General features: G+C 41.3%; 1 protein-coding gene across 2 annotated transcripts; it reads right to left on the bottom strand.

The window, feature by feature from the left end:
• Positions 1–1,382: 1,382 nt before the first annotated feature.
• On the bottom strand, positions 1,383–20,230 carry LOC100554595 (protein argonaute-4). 2 transcript variants are annotated; one of them, XM_062962192.1, is made up of 18 exons: positions 19,833–20,230; positions 16,091–16,256; positions 15,633–15,753; positions 14,443–14,624; positions 13,790–13,926; positions 13,526–13,660; positions 12,862–12,949; positions 11,086–11,233; positions 10,883–11,002; positions 10,345–10,473; positions 9,745–9,878; positions 9,278–9,462; positions 8,947–9,106; positions 7,953–8,268; positions 7,274–7,408; positions 7,053–7,154; positions 6,180–6,379; positions 1,383–5,743 (listed from the first exon to the last, which is right to left on the bottom strand). In XM_062962192.1, the coding sequence occupies exons 1-18, from the start codon at positions 19,873–19,875 to the stop codon at positions 5,635–5,637; spliced, it is 2,610 nt and encodes an 869-aa protein (XP_062818262.1). In that variant the 5' UTR covers positions 19,876–20,230; the 3' UTR covers positions 1,383–5,634. The 2 variants fall into 2 exon arrangements, with proteins under 2 accessions (XP_062818262.1, XP_062818263.1); XM_062962193.1 differs by having other exon boundaries at positions 19,857–20,230.
• Between the last annotated feature and the right edge of the window lie 1,560 nt (positions 20,231–21,790).

Raw genomic sequence — 21,790 nt, 5'->3', positions numbered from 1 at the left:
CAGAAACTGGATTATATGGCAGTATAGATGGGGCCTTAGGTGTGCCGTTGCCCGAAAAAGAAGGAAAGAGAAAGGGAGAACAAAAGAAAAAGAAAAAACAGCAGTGAGAAGATTAATCTAACATATTTATGAAAGGTGCCCATCAGTCCACCTTGGAGATGAATGACCTATGAAGATAGATAGAAATTCAGCACAAGTCAAATTTAATGGGATTTTTTGGTAGCAAAACAGTGCCATCTAGTGGCCAAAGTCTTTCGTGGCATTCCCCACTTTTCCAGCATTCATAAATGTATAAATCCCATTGAATTAAATAGAATTGTATTCTGAATAGGCCTGCATAGTATTGTGCTGTTCAGTGCATTAATTTATAATCCTTTATTAAATCAAAGGAGAAAGCAAAAAGAAAGTGCCAGTAGTCCTTTCGAAGGTTATTTTAGATTTGTTGCAAGTTCCTTGTGCTGCCTTTACATGTTACTACCTTTACATTTACAAACAGCTTACCGTATATACTCGAGTATAAGCTGACCCAAATATAAGCCGAGGCACCTAATTTTACCACAAAAAACTGGAAAAACATTGACTCAAGTATAAGCCGAGGGTGGTAAATTTCAGAAATAAAAACAGATACCAATAAAATTACATTCATTGAGGCATCGGTAGGTTAAATGTTTTTGAATATTTACATATCAATAATCCATTTATTTGTCACGGGACAATTTGGAAGACTGTCCAACTCTGATCAAATCATTATTCTCATCTTCTTCAATGTAAATGTGCTTATGTATCCTTTTAATAATAATACAGAAAAATAATACATGTAATAATAATAATAATAATAATAATAATAATAATAATAATAATAATACAGGAAAATAATACATGTAATGATAAATACAGGAAAATAATAAATGCAATAATAATAATATCAGAGTGAAATAATAAATGTATTAATAATAATAGAGTAAAATAATAAATGTAATAATAATATCAGAGTGAAATAATAAATGTATTATTAATAATAAAAAATAGAGTAAAATAAATGTAATAGTAGCAACAATAATAGAGAAAAATAATAAATGTAATAATACCAATAATAATCGAGAAAAATAATAAATGTACCATATATTCTCAAGTATAAGCTGACCCAAATATAAGCCAACCAGGACCCTCACCCGAGTATAAGCCGAGGGGGGCTTTTTCAGTCTTAAAAAAGGGCTGAAAAACTAGGCTTATACTCGAGTATATACAGTATTTCCAGGAAGTCTTGTGTTACTAGAATTGTGTTATTAATGTCTTTATATTAAAAGTTGACTGATGGGGACTGATGGGGACCCAGAATACTTGAAGGGAAAGATACTCCTCTTGTATGCAAAGAAACTCAATGGCAGGCTAGGTTGCTTTTTATTATTATACACCAAGAAAGAAAAGAACATTTGGCACAGAAAGGCCTTTATTTTTTGGACACATAAACACAAAATCCCTGCAGGCTAAAAAAAAAAAAGAAAACAAGAAATCAAAATACACTGCAGTTAATACACAGCCAGCATTTCATGTCGGAGGGGCTGCTAGACCCCTTTCCCCAAAAAAGGGGTTTCATTTCCTTAACAGAAAAAGTACCTCGTATTGCTATAGACATACATCCAAGTCCCATTTTCATAAAATACAGTTTTTAAAACATTACAAGTCTAACAATATAGAGAGCAAAAATAATAATAATAAAATAGTACATCCGAAGTCAAAAAATGAACAAACGCAAACAAGTTTTACATACAAGTTTTCCGGCTCTAGACATAGAAATATCACCAAAAAAGTGTCCATATAGCAAGGTAGAAAGAAAATTCTGGAGTGATATTCACAGATGATCCTTTTTCTTCTTCTTCTTGCTCAGACTGCTTTAAGGGGGGAAACCCTCGCAGTTGGAATTAAGTCTTGATACAAATGCCCTCTGAGCCCCGCTTTCCGAAAATGAAAGCCGGGCGGCAATGGAGCAAAAGGGGAAGGGGGTCTCTCTTTTGGGGGGACTTTGGGGGTCCTTCGCCTCTCACTGGGACTTGGGCCAGGTCTCCATCCGTCTGTCGGAGGGAGGCTTGTGATGTCGATCGGAGGAGAGGCCCAGGAAGGCTGACTTTCACCTCCCTTGGATCCCTCTTTGGGAGCCAGGCTTAAAAGGCCTTCTCTTTGGGGGGATTTAATGGTTGGCAAAGCCTTGGCTGATGGAGAGCCGCCCATTGCTCCCACTTGCCCGGTATCTCAAGGACCCACAGTGGCTACTTTCTAAAACCTTCCACAACATGCAGCTAATGAAAGGGGAGGGGAAAGCATCCAAAGAAAAAAACCCAAACACACTCTTAAACCTACAGCTACCGAATGCACATCTTCCCATTGATTGACACATGCGCCAGTTGATCTCTGGGGCCAAACCTCCGATACATGACAGCTAGGGCCGGATCCTATCAATATGGGTTCCGGAGGCCATTTCCTCTGCTGCTCCGGTCACCAAAAAGCTGCCCTCTCCTACCATCGACCCTCGGCTTTGGAAAGGTTGCCCCAAAGACATCATCATCGCTCTCCAGCGACCAAACATTATTATTATTCTGATTTTTGCACAGCAGACAATGTCCGACAAGGGCAAATAAAGGGGGGGGGGGGGAAGCCATGAAAGAAATCCCAAGAAAGTGCAAAAAGTTGGCAAAGAAGTTTCTTTCCATAAACATATTTTGAGGGGTTAGAAGTGGGGAGGAAAACCATAAACTGCATCGAAAAGAATATACTGCAGCCATATTTTCTTTTTTCATCACAAATAAAGAAGACTTTGAAAGTTAGCTGTGGCTCATGAGACAGAAGGGGAAAAATATATATACATACATGTAAGGATTATGTTTTCCTCTGATAAAAAAGGCAAAAGTTGATCCGTGTCATTTCTCCTTGGCTTTGTTTTACCAAATAGGTCAGAAAAGCCATTTCAGGGCTTTGTTAAGGTTCCTATCTGCAGAGTGTGGGGCCAAAGCCAGTTATCATCATAATCATAATCATCATCATTATTGCAAATGCAGCCAAACTGGGAAGGAAGGGGGTGAATATAGGTTTGCTGCAAATACCACCTTCAGTGGCAAATTTCAGTGGCGTTTTGAGGAAAGGGGCAAAATGGGAAGAGGCCAAAGCTCTCTTTTTCCTGGACCAAGATTCAAATCTGGGAGCAACTTCTGCTTTTCTTCAACAAAAGTAGCCAAGTAAAAGCATGTAATTCATATATATTATGCTTTGTCATATTGTTCCACTGATATTTGGAAGAATCAAGTCTAAATTAGGAAACGGGGGCACGTTTCTCCGCTATCGATGCTACTTGGATGCCATCATCTACTGATGGACAGAGCAATATGCATTGACTCCCATTCTCTGCACATCCCACCCCGCGTCTCTCAAGCCATCTCCTTTCCTAGTGCAATAAAGTAAAAAAAAAAAAAAATTAAAACCGCTACATACTAAAACAGGGGCTTTCAACCCTCTTCAAGGTGCCTCAGGTCTCCTTGGGTTTGGGGCAGCAGGAGTTTCGTGAAGTCTTGCCGTTGTTTTCTCCCTGAACAAGTATTATTTTAAAAGGATGAGGAAATCTGAAATAAAGGAAAGCAACAGACGAACAAAAGCAGCGGTCATTCTCTCTTTCTCTTGATATTTGTTACCCAGGTGAGGTATCTTAAGGGGGAGGGGAAGATAAGAGTTAAATACACTTAGTCTCTAAGCCTGGCTATACTGCTTCCCTCCTGTTTTATAAAGAAAGAAGAATCAGTTTGCCTATCTCCAATGAAATTTGGAAGAAGCAGCTTACACCAGTGCACCCTGGTGCAGCCAAAACAACAGTGTTTGGAAGCTGAAACGTCCCAAGTAGTAGTAATAATAACAATAGTTGCCTCCAAGCTTTGCCTCAAAAGCCTGAGGGAGAAACAGTTAGAACTAAATACTAATGAAGCAGAACCTATTGCTGGCCTTGAGGTCTCCAGTCGGAAGGTGCACAAGTTGAGAGTCAAGCGTTGGCAAAAGCCCACGTCTTTCTCTCTCAGTGGTGCCGTGGTATCCCGTTTCCATGCATCATGTGCCAACATTCATTTGCACAACACGGCCCTCGTCTTCCCTCCGGACTCAGCCTTTCTTTTGCATTGCACACCTCAGTGGAAAGGAAAGAGCCCCCAATTTATAGAAGCAGAAAGGAGACATTACATTTTTGTACACTTCACACATGCTACTGAGTGCTGTCGGTACATGCGGGCGACCTAAATTTCTCAGAGAAACAAACAGTTTTTTCAAAATGCTGGTTCAAAAGTCTTTTTGATTGCTACCGTCAACACTATACACAGCTGTACATATTGGCAACCGAGCCTTTCTCCTATTCGGAACGCAAGCTTTATAAAAAAAGGGGGCTGGACAGACCAATAGCGGATACAAAACGGTTAAAAATAATCATCCGTAAAAAGCATGAAGGGAGCCTCGGCCGATCTTCTTTTCTCGTTTAGAACCAGTTTCTTTTCCTTTGAGTCAATCTACACAAGAAGGCCGGCTGTAACTCGCGTAAAGGATATTTGACTAGAAAAGTTACAGCCAGGGTATATATTTTAAAAAAAAAGAAGTTATTGCCAAAGTTAAAACCTTCTATGAAAAAGAGTATTAAAAATGACGTCATCAAACACAGCAGCATAAAATGGGCACTTTTGTCATGTCTGAAAAATACCTAGAACTAATAGTTTAGGACTCTGTCACATGTTTTAAAAGAGGGAAAAGAGGCTCGGCATTCAGAGCCATCCAGTGGCAGTTGTAACTCATATATATATATGGATTTTTGTGTTAGATCTGCCAAAGGCCCTCGCTGACCGCTTACGTCACACATTCACAGAACTAGAACCACCGAGTTGAATGCGCCGTTATAGTGCAATTGCTTTGCAGCCCGTGACTGACTGACTGCAGAGAGATTTACAAAAAGAGATAGTAAAACTGGACCAAGCGGAAACAAAACAGAACACCCCCCCCCCCCTCCCCAAGCGATACCTCTGAAAGTTAATGCTTTCTTAAAAGGCATTTACAGTAAAAGTTCTGTGTGGTTAAAGTCTATGTGTATATATATATATATATATATATATATATATATATATATATATATGTATGGCCCCCGCAAAAGAAGAAGAGGGGAACACGATGTTTTGCCGCATCCAGAGGCTTCACGAAGCAGGGATGAGGAAGAATCTGGCGTCTCGATGAGCTTAAGAGGAACAAAGAGGTAACTTAAAACAGATTAGCAAAATATTCCAATAAAAACTTTTTTTTAAAACAACGTGCCCGGTCCTTTAAAAATTCTCCTTTCCAGAAGAATCAGCCTCTTGCGCTTTTGAGGTAAAAATTCAGTCCGATGCAAAGACTGTCTATGAAATTTCCGTTTGCTGAAAATCACAAAATAAAAATGGCTCAATTGCATCTGCTTCCCAAGGGGCCGCCAGCGCCGTCGGTTCAGTGCAATTGTCCAAGCTGCTGCTGCTGCTGCTGGGCCACCGGGGATCCAACCGGGCCCCAAGAGCCGGCCGGCCGGTCAGTCGGTCAGTCAGTTGGCGGAGGCCGCATCCCAGTTACCTTGCCTCCACAGGGTCCCCATCAGGCGAAATACATGGTGTGCTGGGTGTCGTGGTGAATCTGCACTGCCTTGGCCAGCGCCTGTGGGTCGCGGCCATTGCTCTGCCCCGAGACATGGCTCCCTTCGGCACTGAAAGGAAACAGAGACAGAGTTTGCAAGGCGGCCCCACACTGCACCACACTGTCAACACAATCTTATGACCAATTTCAAAAGGGATGGAGTCTTAATTATTTAATACAGCACTATGGACTGAGTGTGCCAAGTGACAAATGGTCAAACAGGTTGGCTACTGCAAGTGTTGTTTTTCAAGCCAAGAAACAGAGAAACCATAATAACCAACACCCAGATTCCTTACCATACAAATCCAGGCTGGGGGAAGAGTAAAAATGGAGAATTTAACCTCCGAGACCGATTTCAAATGGATCATTTAGCTGTTTCATGTGCCTCACAAGGCCAGCTAAGGGTGGCCAACAGAGAAGAGACATCCCTGAGACCCTACAGACCCTAATGCTGGGATTCACCCAAGAGGGAGGCGCATGCCTCAAAGGAATCCCAGCTGACTCACCTGTCGTGGTCTTTGTCCACAAGATGGTACCGGGCCCGAAATGCTACCAGTCGGGCATAGTACGCGGGAGCTGGGATGGAGACGGAGCGTGTGCAACGGACGTACGTGTGGCAGAGCTGGTAGGTCAGCAGCTGCAATTCATCTGCAGTGAAACAGTTGTCATCCCACAGGACTTGATAGTGGGAAGGGCGGCTGGTTCCCTGGGAGAAGGAAAGCCGGCCATGCAGGTGAGATCTTTTGAACAGAGGCACTGACAGTAAAACAAACACCACAGGGGTGCTAACCTATGCTATCCAAAGCTAATATATATAGCTGGATTTACAATTAAAAATGTACCTGTTTCATACAAATTCAACTTAAGAACAAACCTACAGAACCTATCTTGTTAGTGACTTGGGGACTGCCTGTAATGGCAAATTTAAACTATCGAACGAGCAAGAAAAATTATGAACAATTAGAAAAACATACCACAACCATTATATGCAATGGAGAAAATTAGGATACTTTTACACATGGAGCTAATAAATGGCTTTCATGTATTTTCAAATAGGTAAAAAGGTAAAGGTTTTCCCCTCACGTTAAGTCCAGTCGTGACTGACTCTGGGAGTTGATGCTCATCTCCATTTTCAAATAGGTCCTCTTTTATTTCTTCTTTTTCTCATCATAATTTATAGATCAAATTTTTCAATAGGGTTAATGGCTCATATAACATATAACCAATTCTTTATTGAAAAATTCTCTATTTTTTTCCCATGTTCTGATTTTTTCGGATTTTGTGGCATGATTTACCCTTATTCTTACTTTCAGGTAAAGAAACGAACCCTCAAATATCAAGCCATCCTCAGCAATGCTGCAACCAAAACTGCCCTTTACCTGAATTCCTGCATGGCTACAGAGGTAAAAGTCGAATTCAGAGGGATGCGTGATGGTGCTGTCCACAGTGGTGCCTGCTGGGACATTGCCACTCTTCCCCACCTGATGGAAAGACAAAACCCACAAACATATTTATCTGGGGCCATCTCTAGTAAAAATCCTTCCCTGGGAGTGGGCCAATTTAACAGGGTGGTTCTTTCCCTCCCCTCAGCTTTACATACCCTTTCTGTTTTGTCAGCGCAGAAGAGCCGTGTGTGGTGCCTTTTCTGCACAACAATGTAGGTGATCCCAGGCCGATAGTCTTCTTCTAAACTGATGCAGGCCTTTCGGATGGCAATGAGCTCTGGCCAGGCGACCTAGAAAAAGGTGAGGGCTTGACCTCAGTCGCTTGCCTAGTCTCTTTGAGACAATGGATTAGATACAGACCTTGAGAGAAGGCCTACAAGAATATTTATTTATTTACTGTATTTTACCCTGCTCTTTCTCAACCCCGAAGGGGACTCAGAGCGGCTTCCAGTTTGGCAATAATTCAATGCCATATTAACATAAGACAAACAAAACACAATATACATTGTGCGTCAAATCATGAAAATCATAAAATACTAACATATAAATACATAAATAAATTGTTAAAACATTACACATAGACCAAAGATGGAAACGTTTATAGAATAGCGGAAATGGATCAATTCTTCCCAGAAAGAAAATAAGACAGTTTAACAATTAGTTCCCAGTTGGTTGTTCTGTATATCTATCGTTGTTCTTTTTGATAAACATACAAATTTAAAAACAATCTTATATATAAACATGAAGCCTTCTCCTGGGCTGTAAACCACTAAGAGGTGCCCCAAGGTGTGGCGGAAATACTTCCATGCCTCCGGGGGTCATTTGGGGGTTTACCTGTTTCATTTGGCCTTCGGAGACCCCTCCCCTGTAATAGATGATGCGCGTGGGCTTGAAGCGCGTGGACTTATAGAACTGGATCAGCAGCTCGCGCACCATGTTGGTCAGGTCCTGGATCACTTCCTGGCTGTAGAGCAGCTCCTGGGAGGTCTCCTGGCGGGACGTTTGCACCCGCACCGTGGCGCAGTAGCGGCTGGGGTGGCCATCCATGCTGCCCACAACAGCAGCGATGGAGGGCTTCTTCCCGTCCCCGGCTGGCGGGTGAGTGACGTCTGCCCCTAGGAAGATCACCGGCTGCTGGAAGACGGAGGGTCTGTGAAAAAGAATGAACAGGGAGAGGCAATGGGAAACCAGAGAGAGGCACCACCATCACCAATTCCTATTGACAGAAAAAATGAAATACAAAGATACAGGATGGGTGATTCCTGGCTCGACAACAGCACCTGTGAAAAGTATCTTGGAGTCTTTGTGGACAAGTTGAACACGAGCAAGCAATATGATGCTGCATCTAAAAAAGTCAATGGGATTTTGGGCTGCATCAGAAGGAGTATAGTGAAGATCAAGGGAAGCCATGGTAGCCCTCTATTCTACTTTGGTCAGACCTAACCCTGTGTCCAATTCTGGGCCTCACAATTTAAGAGAGATATTGACTCTAAGCTGAAAGGGGTCCAGGAGAGGCCTTTAAACAATGGATGGATGGCCAACTGTTGGAGGTGCTTTGATTGTGCTTTTCCTGCACAGCATCATGGGGTTGGACTGGATGGACCATATGGTCTCTTCCAACTCTATTATTCTATGATTGGTGTGGTTATGAAATGCATACATTGATAAATCTGGCAAAGCATTCAACACTTTTGGGAAAGCGGGTGAACTGTCAGCTGCACAATTCCCACATGTGTTACAGTCAAAAGTATGATTTAAAGTGGTGTTTCCTGAACCCTCTGATGCTGGGGAATGAGAACTTTGTCCTTCGCAGTGCCGTTAGTCTGACCTTTGATGTGGTACCAGCACATTGTTTATCCCGCCGAGCTTCGCGTTGATCTTCAGGCAGAGGTTGGACAGAGTCTGCGGTGAGGTTTTCACGACGTTTTTCACCTGGACGCATTGGGTGGCCATGCCGAGAAGGGTGTCCCCAACACGCTTGACTTCGGCTGTAATGGGAGGATGGGGGGGGGGGGAGAAATAGCTTTGCTTCAGTTTGGCTTTTTGTTAAGACTCCGCAACGAGTGGGACTGCTGGGTTGCATAGCAACACTGTAGGAGAAAACGAGATGCCAAGCACCCAAAAACACATCAGGGATTGTGCCAAATGCTCTCTCTTACCATAGACAGGCGTCTTTCCAGGGAGAATCACTACGATGAGCTGCAGCCCAACATAAGTCAATTTCAAGTGTTTGAACATGGGCTCCACACTGTCAGCCCCCTGGGCGTATTTGCAGAAGCACGGCTGGCCCTGGATGGGCATCCCTGCATCCTTGGAGATCTTGCGCAGCTGGTCGGTGAAGCTTCTGCAGAGAAACAATGAGCCATTGAAGCCAACGGCACAGGAAACCCAACAGTTTGAAATCCCTTTCCGTTTCAGCGCTAAGCACAATGGGATTCACAGGGATGAGGCACAATGGCCATCATTGGAAGTGACATTCTCCATATACATCTTTTTGTGCCTTCCTGTTCAGCCAGTCTACTAATCCACATATACAGATTCCTAAACAAAAGGCTATTGCATACCATTAAGTGATGCTAAGCAAAACAAAACGTACTCCACACACCATGAGACCAAAGCGACTTACTTCAAGAGGTCTTCCCGGCATTGTTTCTGAGGCGCAAAGCAGGCCACGGCCCAAACTTTAATTTCAATGCCAGCATAGAACTGCTTTCCTCTCATATCCCAGACACCCTGATTTGGTGTAGCCACAGTCTTGTTCTGAAGAAGATTCAGAAATGAAACACAGTTCTTCCAAATAAGTATTTTATGAAACACTTTAAAACAAAGTGGAAATGCTGTGCAGTCTTTTGGTGACTGGTGGAATTTTAGCTACAGATTTAGTATATCTTTATTTTAATAATAATAACAATAATAATCACCATCATTTTTATTTCTTACCCACCTTTCCTCATGGCTCAAGGCAGAGTACTACATAGTTAAAACACATCATACAAAAGTTCAGTAAAATACATATCTGTAAAATACACATATTATAACATATTTTTGGAAAATACACATATTAAAATATGCAGCGCAATTTAAAATTCATAGTTAAAAATTGACTGGGCAGAAGAAAAATCATTTTAAAATAGCTGCAAGCCTCTAACACAGCTATGCAGGTTAAGCATTTCATCCCTGATCTCTGTAATGTTTATTGTTTTTCTACAAAGGCATAAGCACTTACCCGGCCCCCATATTGCAACATTGGTGCAGGCAACACCCTGCCTGTCAGCTCCGTCATCTCATTATGGACAACGATCCCAAACTCCTTCAGATATGGATCAGGCCCACCGACCATGCTGTTACTCTTGACCTAGCCACAGAGAGAGAAACAACATGGCAACTCATAGAATCATAAAGATCACAAGGCCCATCCAGTCCAACCGCCTTCTCCCAGGAAGAAAGACATAATCCAACCCCTCCTGATAGATGGCCATCCAGTTTCTGCTTAAAAACCTCCAGAGAAGAAGACTCCACCAGACTCCCAGGCATACCAATCTTTTTATTAGTACTAGCATGACTCAAGCCCGGGACTTTATCCACTGGCGTTTATGTTTATGTTAATGTGCTGTTGCCCTATGTTGTGTGCTTCAGGCCACAATCTAGTGAAGGAAAAATGTCCTTTTGCTTTGAAGACAAGGAAGTGTTTGGGATCCCTGCTTCTTTTTGCCAGTCCTCTTTGACCCTTCCCATTTCTGTAAGATCAAGTCTGAGCTACTCACCAGTCTACTAATCTCTTCCTGCCTGTCAGGTGCAGAGCGTGCTGTGGCCTTGATCATCGTGGATGTCTGATTGTCTGTCAGCTTCTTGATACAGCGCTGTCCAGCTACGATATTACACACCTAGGATCAGAAGCACAACATTGTAAACAAGTCACAAAGCAACATAGTCGAAAGTTAGAAGGAGAACTGCCACAGTGTTTTACCTCTAGAGGCAAATATGTATGTTTCTGCTCCTGTCCCACTTGGAGGCATGGAAGGTGAGGGTATTTCAACTGCAGGCTGTACTTCTGCTTAAAATATTGCGCAACGGTGCACTCCATGGCCTGACCATTTTCTAGCTGCAGAGGGAACCTGTGGGAGGAAACAAGTATTGGATTAGAGAGCCAGCCTTGTGTAAGAGATAGGGCTGGGCTGGAGGAACCCTGGTTCAAATCCTTACGCAGCAAGACATTCAATGAGAGCAGTTGATCACTGCAGATATTTAAGAAATTGGTTTGGTATGGTTTGTTTCTGGCATTCCTTTCATCTCTTCCCCAACCTGTGATGATGCTATCACAGGGCTTTCTTGGCAAGACTTGTTCAAAGGGGCTTTGCCACTGACTTCGCCTGAGTGTATGTGAATTGCTCAGTGAATTTTCATGACTGAGCAAGGATTCAAACCCTGGCCTCCCAAAGTCCTTGTCCAACACTCAAATTGCGGGTTCTCTTGTGTGATCCTGCATGACAAACGCTTATGGACAATTTAGTCATTCAAAAGCCATAGGTCACAGGCACCAAAAGGAGTGATACAGAAGACCATCACAAAGATGAGGGACTATCAACACCAACTTGGGCATCACTGGCCCAGGGAGCCACACTTGTCTCCTCTTCCACCCCCACGGGCCACAGCTCCCACTTTCTTATGAGATCAGAAATGTCCAGAATTTCATTTCTATAAAAAATGTTAATCAGAGCCTAGATGAAGTGCGTCTAGGTGGTAGAAGCATCTAAATGAAGAATTATGACACCCAATAAGTCTCTGGAGATGAGATTCTCCATTTCTGATATTTTTCTTTCTTTCTTTCTTTTTTTTTAGAAAACCACACACAACAAGGGGGCCTGTGCAAGTCACACTATTCCCCTGACTATTCCCATACAAACCTGTTTGCCAGCCAATCCTCCAGGTGCTCAAATTGGCAACAGATGGAGGATGGCTGTTCAAAATAAGACAATGGCGCACATCCCTTCAAGCATCTCTGTCTCTTTCTCAGTTATCATGAGTCATTCTGTTCACTCGTATCGGGCAGTTAATCCAATTGATCATGAAGGGTGGTTTCTCTCAACTGTTGATCTTTGTTGCTTTACTGTTCATTGTTAACTAATACCATGGTAAGTTAAGCTTTTGGCGTGAGGTGCTGTCAACTGTACCTAATGGGGGCAGCTCTGAATGCTATTTGTACAAGGATAGGTTGATCTTCAGTTTTTGAAAAATGTGTTCAGTTAAACTACATGTTCACATTATTCAGTCATGGAAATGACTTCAAAAGAATACTCCAATCATTTGGACCCAAATCCAATTACAGTATCTCCCTGAAGATTACTTTCCCTTCCATGCTGCATTTTATAAATAACAAATAATGTCTAAATGCATATTCACAAGGAACAATAAAAAGAAAGAAGTACAAAAGTACAAAGTTATGGAAAGGAAGCACAAAGCAAAGAGGAGGAAGCATCATTTTCTTCTTCTCTAGCCTCCTCCCTCTCAGATGAAGATGAAGAAATGAAGTCCAAGTCGCTTATCCAAGTGTCTCACCTCTAAGAATTCCTCAGAAAGCCAAGTAATGAACAATTGTGCTCCTTGGAGTGAGCAGCTGCCTCAATGGCTCTGTCTAATTTACTTTGCAGTCACTGTATGTATATATGGCCAGCATAAAAGCACCATCATTAAAGAAGCAGACTGTGAGATATTCTAGATACATTCTTTAAACAGGAATACTTACGTCTGATGGCTGGCTGGTCGCCTCGTGACATTGCAAACTCTGTATTTTCTCTTCATCTGCCCACAGTGAGTAACCTCTACTTTTAAACCTGGAAATCCAGCAGGAAAAAACCACAAAGACAGAGGTAAGTAGAGGTCAGCATGACACAGTGGAGAAAGGTTCTTTATGCACGTGGTTGCACTTCAGTTATTTTCCTACTGTATCTAGTCCATCATCTCAACAGCTCAGAATATATTACAATTTCACAAAATCCCAGACTGAAATTATAGCACACCTATTGAGATAAATCACTTGATTTTCTACAGAAGTAACCCAAGCTAAAAGATGCTTGCTTTAGCGCCAATAAATTTTGCTAATCAAGAAATGGGTTCCAATATAAAAGATGAGGAAAAAAACCAATTGTGAACGAGACCCAAATTTAATTACATACTATATGGATCTAATAAAATAAATGAGCATTAGCAATAATTAACAGAAACCCTATGATTTTAGTGGGTCTGCAGTAAATAGGACTAAACCTAAATCTAGAAAAAATGCCTCCCTCAACTGTAATAATGGTCAAGGCAATTGATGCACTCCTTTAAAAAGAATTCAGAAATCAAGCTTTCTGTATTATCACAGTTCAGTTGACATAAAGTTGATTGCATTCGCTCCAAAGATTCACCTCTAATTTCTTTGGTAAACTTAACACGCTGGGAATCCGTAAGGGGCTTTGTTTGTTCATTGATGTTCTGAATGTCCAAGACTTCGCACATGAACTCAATAATCGGCTGGGCTCGGTAAAACGCAGTCGCCGATACTGAAACAGGAATAAGAAAAGAGGCTGAGAAAAGACTGGCAAGACCAGTTTATTTTGTATGCTGCCTTTCTCCCAGAGTGGGACCCGAGGCGACTGTCAGCCATTTAAGCCAACAGAGGCTTTCCGTACCATCGATGTTGAGCATCATGTTCCACATAGCAGGTCTGACTGACTGATGGAATCCAAACCAGACCTCCCGACCTCCTCCCAGTGGATGATAATATCCTTCAGGGGGAGAGAAGAAGGAACGGCCCACTGGGGTGTACCTGAGAAGAACAGGGAACAGCCAAACCATTATTGTTGTTGTTGTTGTTATTGAGTTTTCTCACAAAGAAACCATATGGGTGAATGTACTAGAACATCAGAATAATTATTAAAAAGTGGGATGTACAATTACATTGCATATATTAGTGTTTCCACAAGCAATCATATATCCCTTTCATAATATACTATCTCCTTTTTTCATTTCTCCTGTCACACACACCTTGAGCCAGGCAGCATGTTGTTCTTACCAAGCACATACAGTCTTATTTCCCTTACCTTCCTTTTTAAAAAGCTGTATTTCTGCACACCCACTGATACTGCTATTTTGAGTGGGTGCTACCATTCCCCCTACATAAGGGTATGAATTTGCAATTTGCATACATATGATAAGCACATATCTCTAGTCTGCTGAAAAGTGTAAATATTTGGCCTGCTTACTGTGTATTCCTATACAGTGTAAAATCTTGATACACATAAACAATCAAAAGCTTGTTTAAGAGTATATGAGAGGAGCTCACCTCATAGAGGGAAGGTGCCGTGTAATGACATCTAGAGCCTGTACAGAGTCTTCTGGGACCTCATTCAGATGCCCAGCCAGAGCTTCCAAGAGCAGTTGGAGACTGACCACAGACACCCACTGAACTGACACCTTAAAGGTCTGGTCCTTCCCTTCACCTGGGAGCGTGACCTCCATATCCACCTGAAATGGCGACGATGAAGGTTAGGCAAGCAACTGATGATGAGAAAAGTTTCTCCAACTCCAATAGGTCATCCTAATTAAGGCTGAAATTCCCACAATCTATCAATTTTGGCAATTTTGGCTACAAGCAGATACTTCTGAAGGAAAATTACATTAAAAGAATAAAGATACAGGGCAGAGGTCAGCACTGTATAAGCAGACATCTGGTGTGCTTTTTTGTTGTATGTTTAAAGAGTCCTAAAGACTAACCGGTTTTATTTAGCACTGCCTTATTTGTCAATAAAACACAATTCACTTTTAAGGTGCAACAAACTAGCACAGGCAACAAGACTAATCCCTTCCCTTTCTATGATTGACATCTGAAAAACATTTATGGGAACACCACATTCATGGAAAAAGCCACAGAATCCCTGACCCCAGAAGGTCACAAGGACTACAGATACCATCCTGCTGTTATGGAACAATTTACACAGATTTTTTTCCCCAACAGTTACTGAAAGGAAGTTGAGGGGGTGTGATTTGTCTAGGATCACCCAATGTGGGAATTGAAGTCTTGGTCTTCCACAGTCCCTAGTCCAACGCTCCAGCTACTAAGCTGTCTAAGACTAACTTACATGCAAAACAGTACATCATTACTTGATATAAACACTATAGACTACGTTTAAGTAGAGATTTAATGGCCTTCAGATGGCACTCACAGGCTCCAATTAGCATAAAAATGGTACAACTCAAGCAAGTGAAGTGCCCTCTTTAAAGAACAACACACATGCTAATGAGTTCTTACCTCCTGACAATGTCTGCGAATGCCAGCTTCAATATCATTTAAAGCTCCTGCAGAATAGTCCATTTAGACTCCATTGCTTTAAACTCTAAAATTACCCAATGTTTTGACACTCCATGTTCCCGTAATGTCAATGGCCAGTCTAAGCATGATATCCTTAAGAAGCAGGCACTGGGCCACTGATTTGAGCACAGCATCTTCTGAGGGTCATTTATGAAGGCACTCACCCTGTCCCTGCCAATTGGCAGAGGATGTGCAGTGTACATGTTCCTTTTGCCATCATAGCCAGGCTGCCGATCCCCAAATATCTGCATCTTGAAATGTCTCACCATTGTATCCACTACCTCCCTGAAAAGAGTTGCAAGTTAAGAAGAGGCTAATAAAGACACAACAAAGTTAGTAACACTTGAGCTAGTGATACATTTTTAAATCTAGTTTACATTTGTATACAACATAAACAGGTGGTAGAGCCAAAGAACAGTTACAAAGAAACACAATCTTATTACAAGAACAAGTGTGTAAACAGTATCAGATTGTCATTGTAGAGGAGTTTGGTGCTCAATGATATGTCCAAAAGTTCAAGTATATTATAGCTCTCTTTAACAAAACAGTCCATTTAGCATTGCAACTTATAGCAGTTCAGTTACTGAGGATAAAAGGCATGTGGTTGTCGAACAGTCCTTACCTGTTCACCCTCCGGGGACGCTTTTCTGGTTTGATATCCACATCATAATGATAAACATCAATTTTAGGGATCTGGACTTGGAAATGATTGGCTAAGAGACGGATCGGTTTCCCCACTGTTCCCAGTCCAGGACGGCGGGGTGGTTGGAAGAGGCTGGTGGGCGGCCCTAGGGAAGCAGAGCAAGAGGGGAGAGACCTTACTTACAACTGGATGCACTCTACCCATCAATTCCAATTCATTTTAGGCTATATCTCATGTGAGAAAAGTAACATTTGAAATCATTTGTTCTAGTGATAAGGTTTGCCACAACTTCACAAACCTGACAATTCCACCTAATATTCACTTGCAAAGTACAAACACAATAAGGAACATCATCAATGTGATTTCAGTAATTATATGACATCTCAGTCTGCATTCCCACCTGTAGAATCAAGGGTCTTACAACAGATTGGTTTGGCTTAATTTCTTCCTACATCATTGTATCAGTGACAGGACTATTGAAGAATGTTATATTTCACCTCTATTTTAGTCACTTTAAAACTTTAAAATATGCTAGAAAGCTAATTGCGACCATGAAGAGCACTCAAGGTGGTTAGGTTCTCATTCCCTCACTGCATGGATCATTCTAAAACATAGACATGTTTTATTTTTATGCACTGTGGGTCCATCATGCCTTGAAAAGTAGGATAAAAATGGAAGATAGGAAACACAAGTGACTCATCTAGCAACAGCAAGTAACAGCATTTAGCCTTCACACATTTCAGATGCATCTTGGAGAACAGTTAAGTTTAGCAACTGAAAGATTTTGCAGTTATATGCAAGAACCAGCTAAAGATGGCAAGCTTCTGGTCCAGGATTTAAACCACTAGACAAATAAGAATTTTGGTCCAGCCAAGCCCATTTTGGCAATATTTAAGTATTAACCAATGCCTAAAACCGCCAGCTATTGAATATAGGACATGTGAAAAATAGTCCACAGGTCTGTAAATCAATTCAGGGGCAGGGGGCAAAAATTTTGGTGCCAACTTAAAAAAAACAGTTTTCCTAATTATTAAGCAAACATTAATTTGGAACACCGCATTTAGGCAAGTGGCTCAAGGCTTCATATTTTCATGTCTCAGGCCCACTGGGAAATGCATACTATTAACATACTGACGTCTGACAGGCTTTAGGCTCTTCATCCCAAGATTCTTGCTCACCCTCCCAAAGACACAGTCCAACTTGAACATCCCTCCTAAAAATTAAGCATGGCAGCATAGGCCAGAGATAACATGAAGGTATGCAACAACAATTGATTTCACACCAGGGTGCATTCCCAGCCAATCTGCAAGAGCATCTTTGCACCACACATTGCAAAACTCAAGATGCCTCAAAATGTCATGTGCCCTGGATTTGCATACATAGGCTTATCATACAGGGGCAAACAAACAAGGTCTCTGATTGTCTACAGCTCCTTACTGAGCCCTGGTATAAGGACTGAGGGTGAGGCTGAGCTAAATAAGCAAAGAAATGCCCCTCTGGAACGAAGCAAAGGTACTCAAAGGAACAAAGCAAAGGTACAAGAGGCTGGCAGAAGCTTGGATAAGCGAATATGTTGGATAATAAGGAGGAAAAGCCTATTAAACATCAAATTAGGTTATGATTTTACAAATTAAGCACCAAAACATCATGTTTAACAACAAATTTGACAGAAAAAGTAGTTCAATACGCAGTAATGTTATGTTGTAATTACTATATTTACAAATTTAGCACCAAAATATCACAATATATTGAAAACATTGACTACAAAAATGGCTTGGATAATCCAGAGGCTTGGATAAGCGAGGCTTGGATAAGTGGGACTCTACTGTACAACCTCACTGTTTTTAAATTCTATGAGTTTTTATTCTTTTTGGTTAATGTGCAAATATTACAATTGGTGCATGTTATTGTTTATTGATGTATTGCATATTGTTATTGTTTTGTATTTGATATTTCTGCGAGCCGCCCTGAGTCCCCTTCGGGGGAGATGGTGGCGGGATACAAATAAACTTCTTATTATTATGTGTGTACAACATACATTAAAAGTTCCCTCATACACAGACACACTTATATTGCATTAATGTCAATATCAGGCATGGGCCAACTTCGGCCCTCCCTCCAGGTGTTTTGGACTTCAACTCCCACAATTCCTAACAGCCGGCTGTTAGGAATTGTGGGAGTTGAAGTCCAAAACACCTGGAGGGAGGGCCAAAGTTGGCCCATGCCTGGGGTCTCTCGCGGGAATATGGTGGCGGGATACAAATAAATTTATTATTATTATTATTATTATTATTATTATTATTATTATTATTATTATTATTATTATTGTGTGTGTGTACAATATACATTAAAAGTTCCCTCATACACAGACACACATACAGTAGAGTCTCACTTATCCAACACTCGCTTATCCAACGTTCTGGATTATCCAATGCATTTTTGTAGTCAATGTTTTCAAAACATAGTGATATTTTGGTGCTAAATTCGTAAATACAGTAATTACTACATAGCATTACTGCGTATTGAACTTCTTTTTCTGTCAAATTTTTTATAAAACATGGTGTTTTGGTGCTTAATTTGTAAAATCATAACCTAATTTGATGTTTAATAGGCTTTTCCTTAATGCCTCCTTATTATCCAAGATATTTGCTTATCCAAGCTTCTGCCGGCCCGTTTAGCTTGGATAAGTGAGACTCTACTGTATTATTATTATTATTATTATTATTATGTGCGTGTACAACATACATTAAAACTTTCCTCATACACAGACACACATATATAGCATACATGTCTATATCAGGCATGGGCCAACTTCGGCCCTCCCTCCAGGTGTTTTGGACTTCAACTCCCACAATTCTTGGCCCATGCCTGGGGTCTCTCACGGGAAGATGGTGGCGGGAAAGAAATACTATTATTATTATTATTATGTGTGTACAATATACATTAAAAGTTCCCTCATACACAGACACACATATATAGCATTCATGTCAATATCAGGCATGGGCCAACTTCGGCCCTCCCTCCAGGTGTTTTGGACTTCAACTCCCACAATTCCTAACAGCCGGTAGAATTTAAAACATAGAATTTAAAAACAGTGAGGTTGTAATAGTAGATTAGCAAAGTGCATATCATAGGTTGTAAACGCATATGTATGAAGTATTTGTGCATACACACATATATGAATATCTTATGTATTTCATGTATTTATTAATGTGTATACATATCTGCATCCATACTCATATACTGTTTTATGCATATTAAGGGAGTCAGAGTGAGGGAGGTCTTTATTATCTGTTTTTGAAGAGATAGATACATACAGACATTATATATATACATACACACACATAATATATGTATATATATTTATAATACAGTAGAGTCTCACTTATCCTAACTAAACGGGCCCATGTTGGATAATAAGGAGGGATTATGGAAAAGCCTATTAAACATCAAATTAGGTTATGATTTTACACATTAAGCAGCAAAACATCATGTTTAACAACAAATTTGACAGAAAAAGTAGTTCAATTCAGGAATTGTGGGCGTTGAAGTCCAAAACACCTGGAGGGAGGGCCGAAGTTGGCCCATGCTTGGGGTCTCTCGTGGGGAGATGGTGGCGGGGTATAAATAAAGTTTTATTATGATTATTATTCTGAGGGAGAGGGAGGGCGACTGGGCTGCTGCCCGCACGACGAGGGCGCGAGGGCCCGCTCCGCCTCACCTGCAGGCCCCTCCTGGCGCTCACCTGGTCCCAGGGCCTCCATGGCGGCGGAGGCGGCGTTGGCGGAGGCGTTGGCGGCGTTGGAGGCCTCGCTGCGGTCTCCGCCGGGCCCTCCTCCGGCCCCCGCCGCCGCCGCCGCCCCGGGCCCCGCCGCCCCCGCCGCGTAGCGCTTGATTTCGGGAATATTGGCTTCGGGGTGAGGGGCGACCCCTCGCGCTCTGCTCCCTTCTGCCTCCTCGGGCTCCACCGACGGAGCCCCGGGTTCTCCCTTCCCTCAGGCTCGCTCGCACGCACACCCGCCTTTGCGCGCCCCCGCCACGAAGGAAGCGAGCAAGGGACACAAACGCCTCAGCCGTTCCCCTCAGGGCCCTCAGCTGCGTCGCCGTGCGTCAGGGCGCGCTGTGCGTGCGTGCCTGCGTGCGCGCCCCCGCCCCCGTCGTCGTGCTTCTCTCCTTTCCTCCGCAGCTGTCAATACAGCCCTAAGCCCCGCCCCTTTTGGGCTGAGGCGTCCATTCAGGTGCCAGGTGCAATGGCCTTGGCTTAAGGCTTCTTCCCAGTAATAATAATAATTATTATTATTTTATTGTATGACACAGCAAACAAGATAGACATGCTGGATTTCGTATCACAAAATCACAAGTCGAACACACTATTATTATTATTATTATTTAATGACACAGCAAACAAGATAGATATGCTGGATTTCGTATCACAAAATCACAAGTCGAACACATTATTATTATTATTATTATTATTATGACACAGCAAACAAGATAGACATGCTGGATTTCATATCACAAAATCACAAGTCGAACACATTATTATTATTATTATTATTATTATTTAATGACACAGCAAACAAGATAGATATGCTGGATTTCGTATCACAAAATCACAAGTCGAACACATTATTATTATTATTATTATTTTATTATGACACAGCAAACAAGATAGACATGCTGGATTTCGTATCAGAAAATCACAAGTCGAATAATAATAATAATAATAATAATAATAATAATAATAACAACTTTATTTTTATACCCCGCCCCATCTCCCCGAAGGGACTCGGGGCGGCTTACATGGGGCCTGGCCCGATAAAACAAACAAATATCAGTAACAAAGCAATAAAACAATTATCCCAGTAAAAAAACATCAACATTAATAAAAACAATCATTAAAATCAACAAGCAGGATACAGTATTAAAAACAAGAGAATAAGTCATAGATCCCAGGTAAAGTGCAGAGTATTACGAAATGGGGAAAGGAAATTTCACAGTTGAATGGACAATAAAGTGCGGTATAAAATGGCAAGACAACAACAATGGGACTATTATGGAATGGACAGATAGTCGAACACATTATTATTATTATTTTACTATGACACAGCAAACAAGATAGATATGCTGGATTTCGTATCACAAAATCACAAGTCGAACACATTATTATTATTATTATTTTATTATGACACAGCAAACAAGATAGACATGCTGGATTTCGCATCACAAAATCACAAGTCGAACACATTATTATTATTATTATTTTATTATGACACAGCAAACAAGACAGATATGCTGGATTTCGCATCACAAAATCACATCGAACACATTATTATTATTATTATTATTATTATTATTTTATTATGACACAGAAAACAAGATAGACATGCTGGATTTCGTATCACAAAATCACAAGTCAAACACATTATTATTATTGTTATTATTATTATTTTATTGTATGACACAGCAAACAAGATAGACATGCTGGATTTCGTATCACAAAATCACAAGTCAAACACATTATTATTATTATTATTATTATTTTATTGTATGACACAGCAAACAAGATAGACATGCTGGATTTTGTATCACAAAATCACAAGTCGAACACATTATTATTATTATTATTATTATTATTTTATTGTATGACACAGCAAACAAGATAGATATGCTGGATTT

Source organism: Anolis carolinensis, unplaced genomic scaffold (assembly GCF_035594765.1).
Source record: "Anolis carolinensis isolate JA03-04 unplaced genomic scaffold, rAnoCar3.1.pri scaffold_10, whole genome shotgun sequence".
NCBI classification, from domain to species: Eukaryota; Metazoa; Chordata; class Lepidosauria; order Squamata; family Dactyloidae; genus Anolis; species Anolis carolinensis.
The sequence above is the reverse complement of the archived record's forward strand: the minus strand, read 5'-3'. Positions and strand labels throughout refer to the sequence as shown.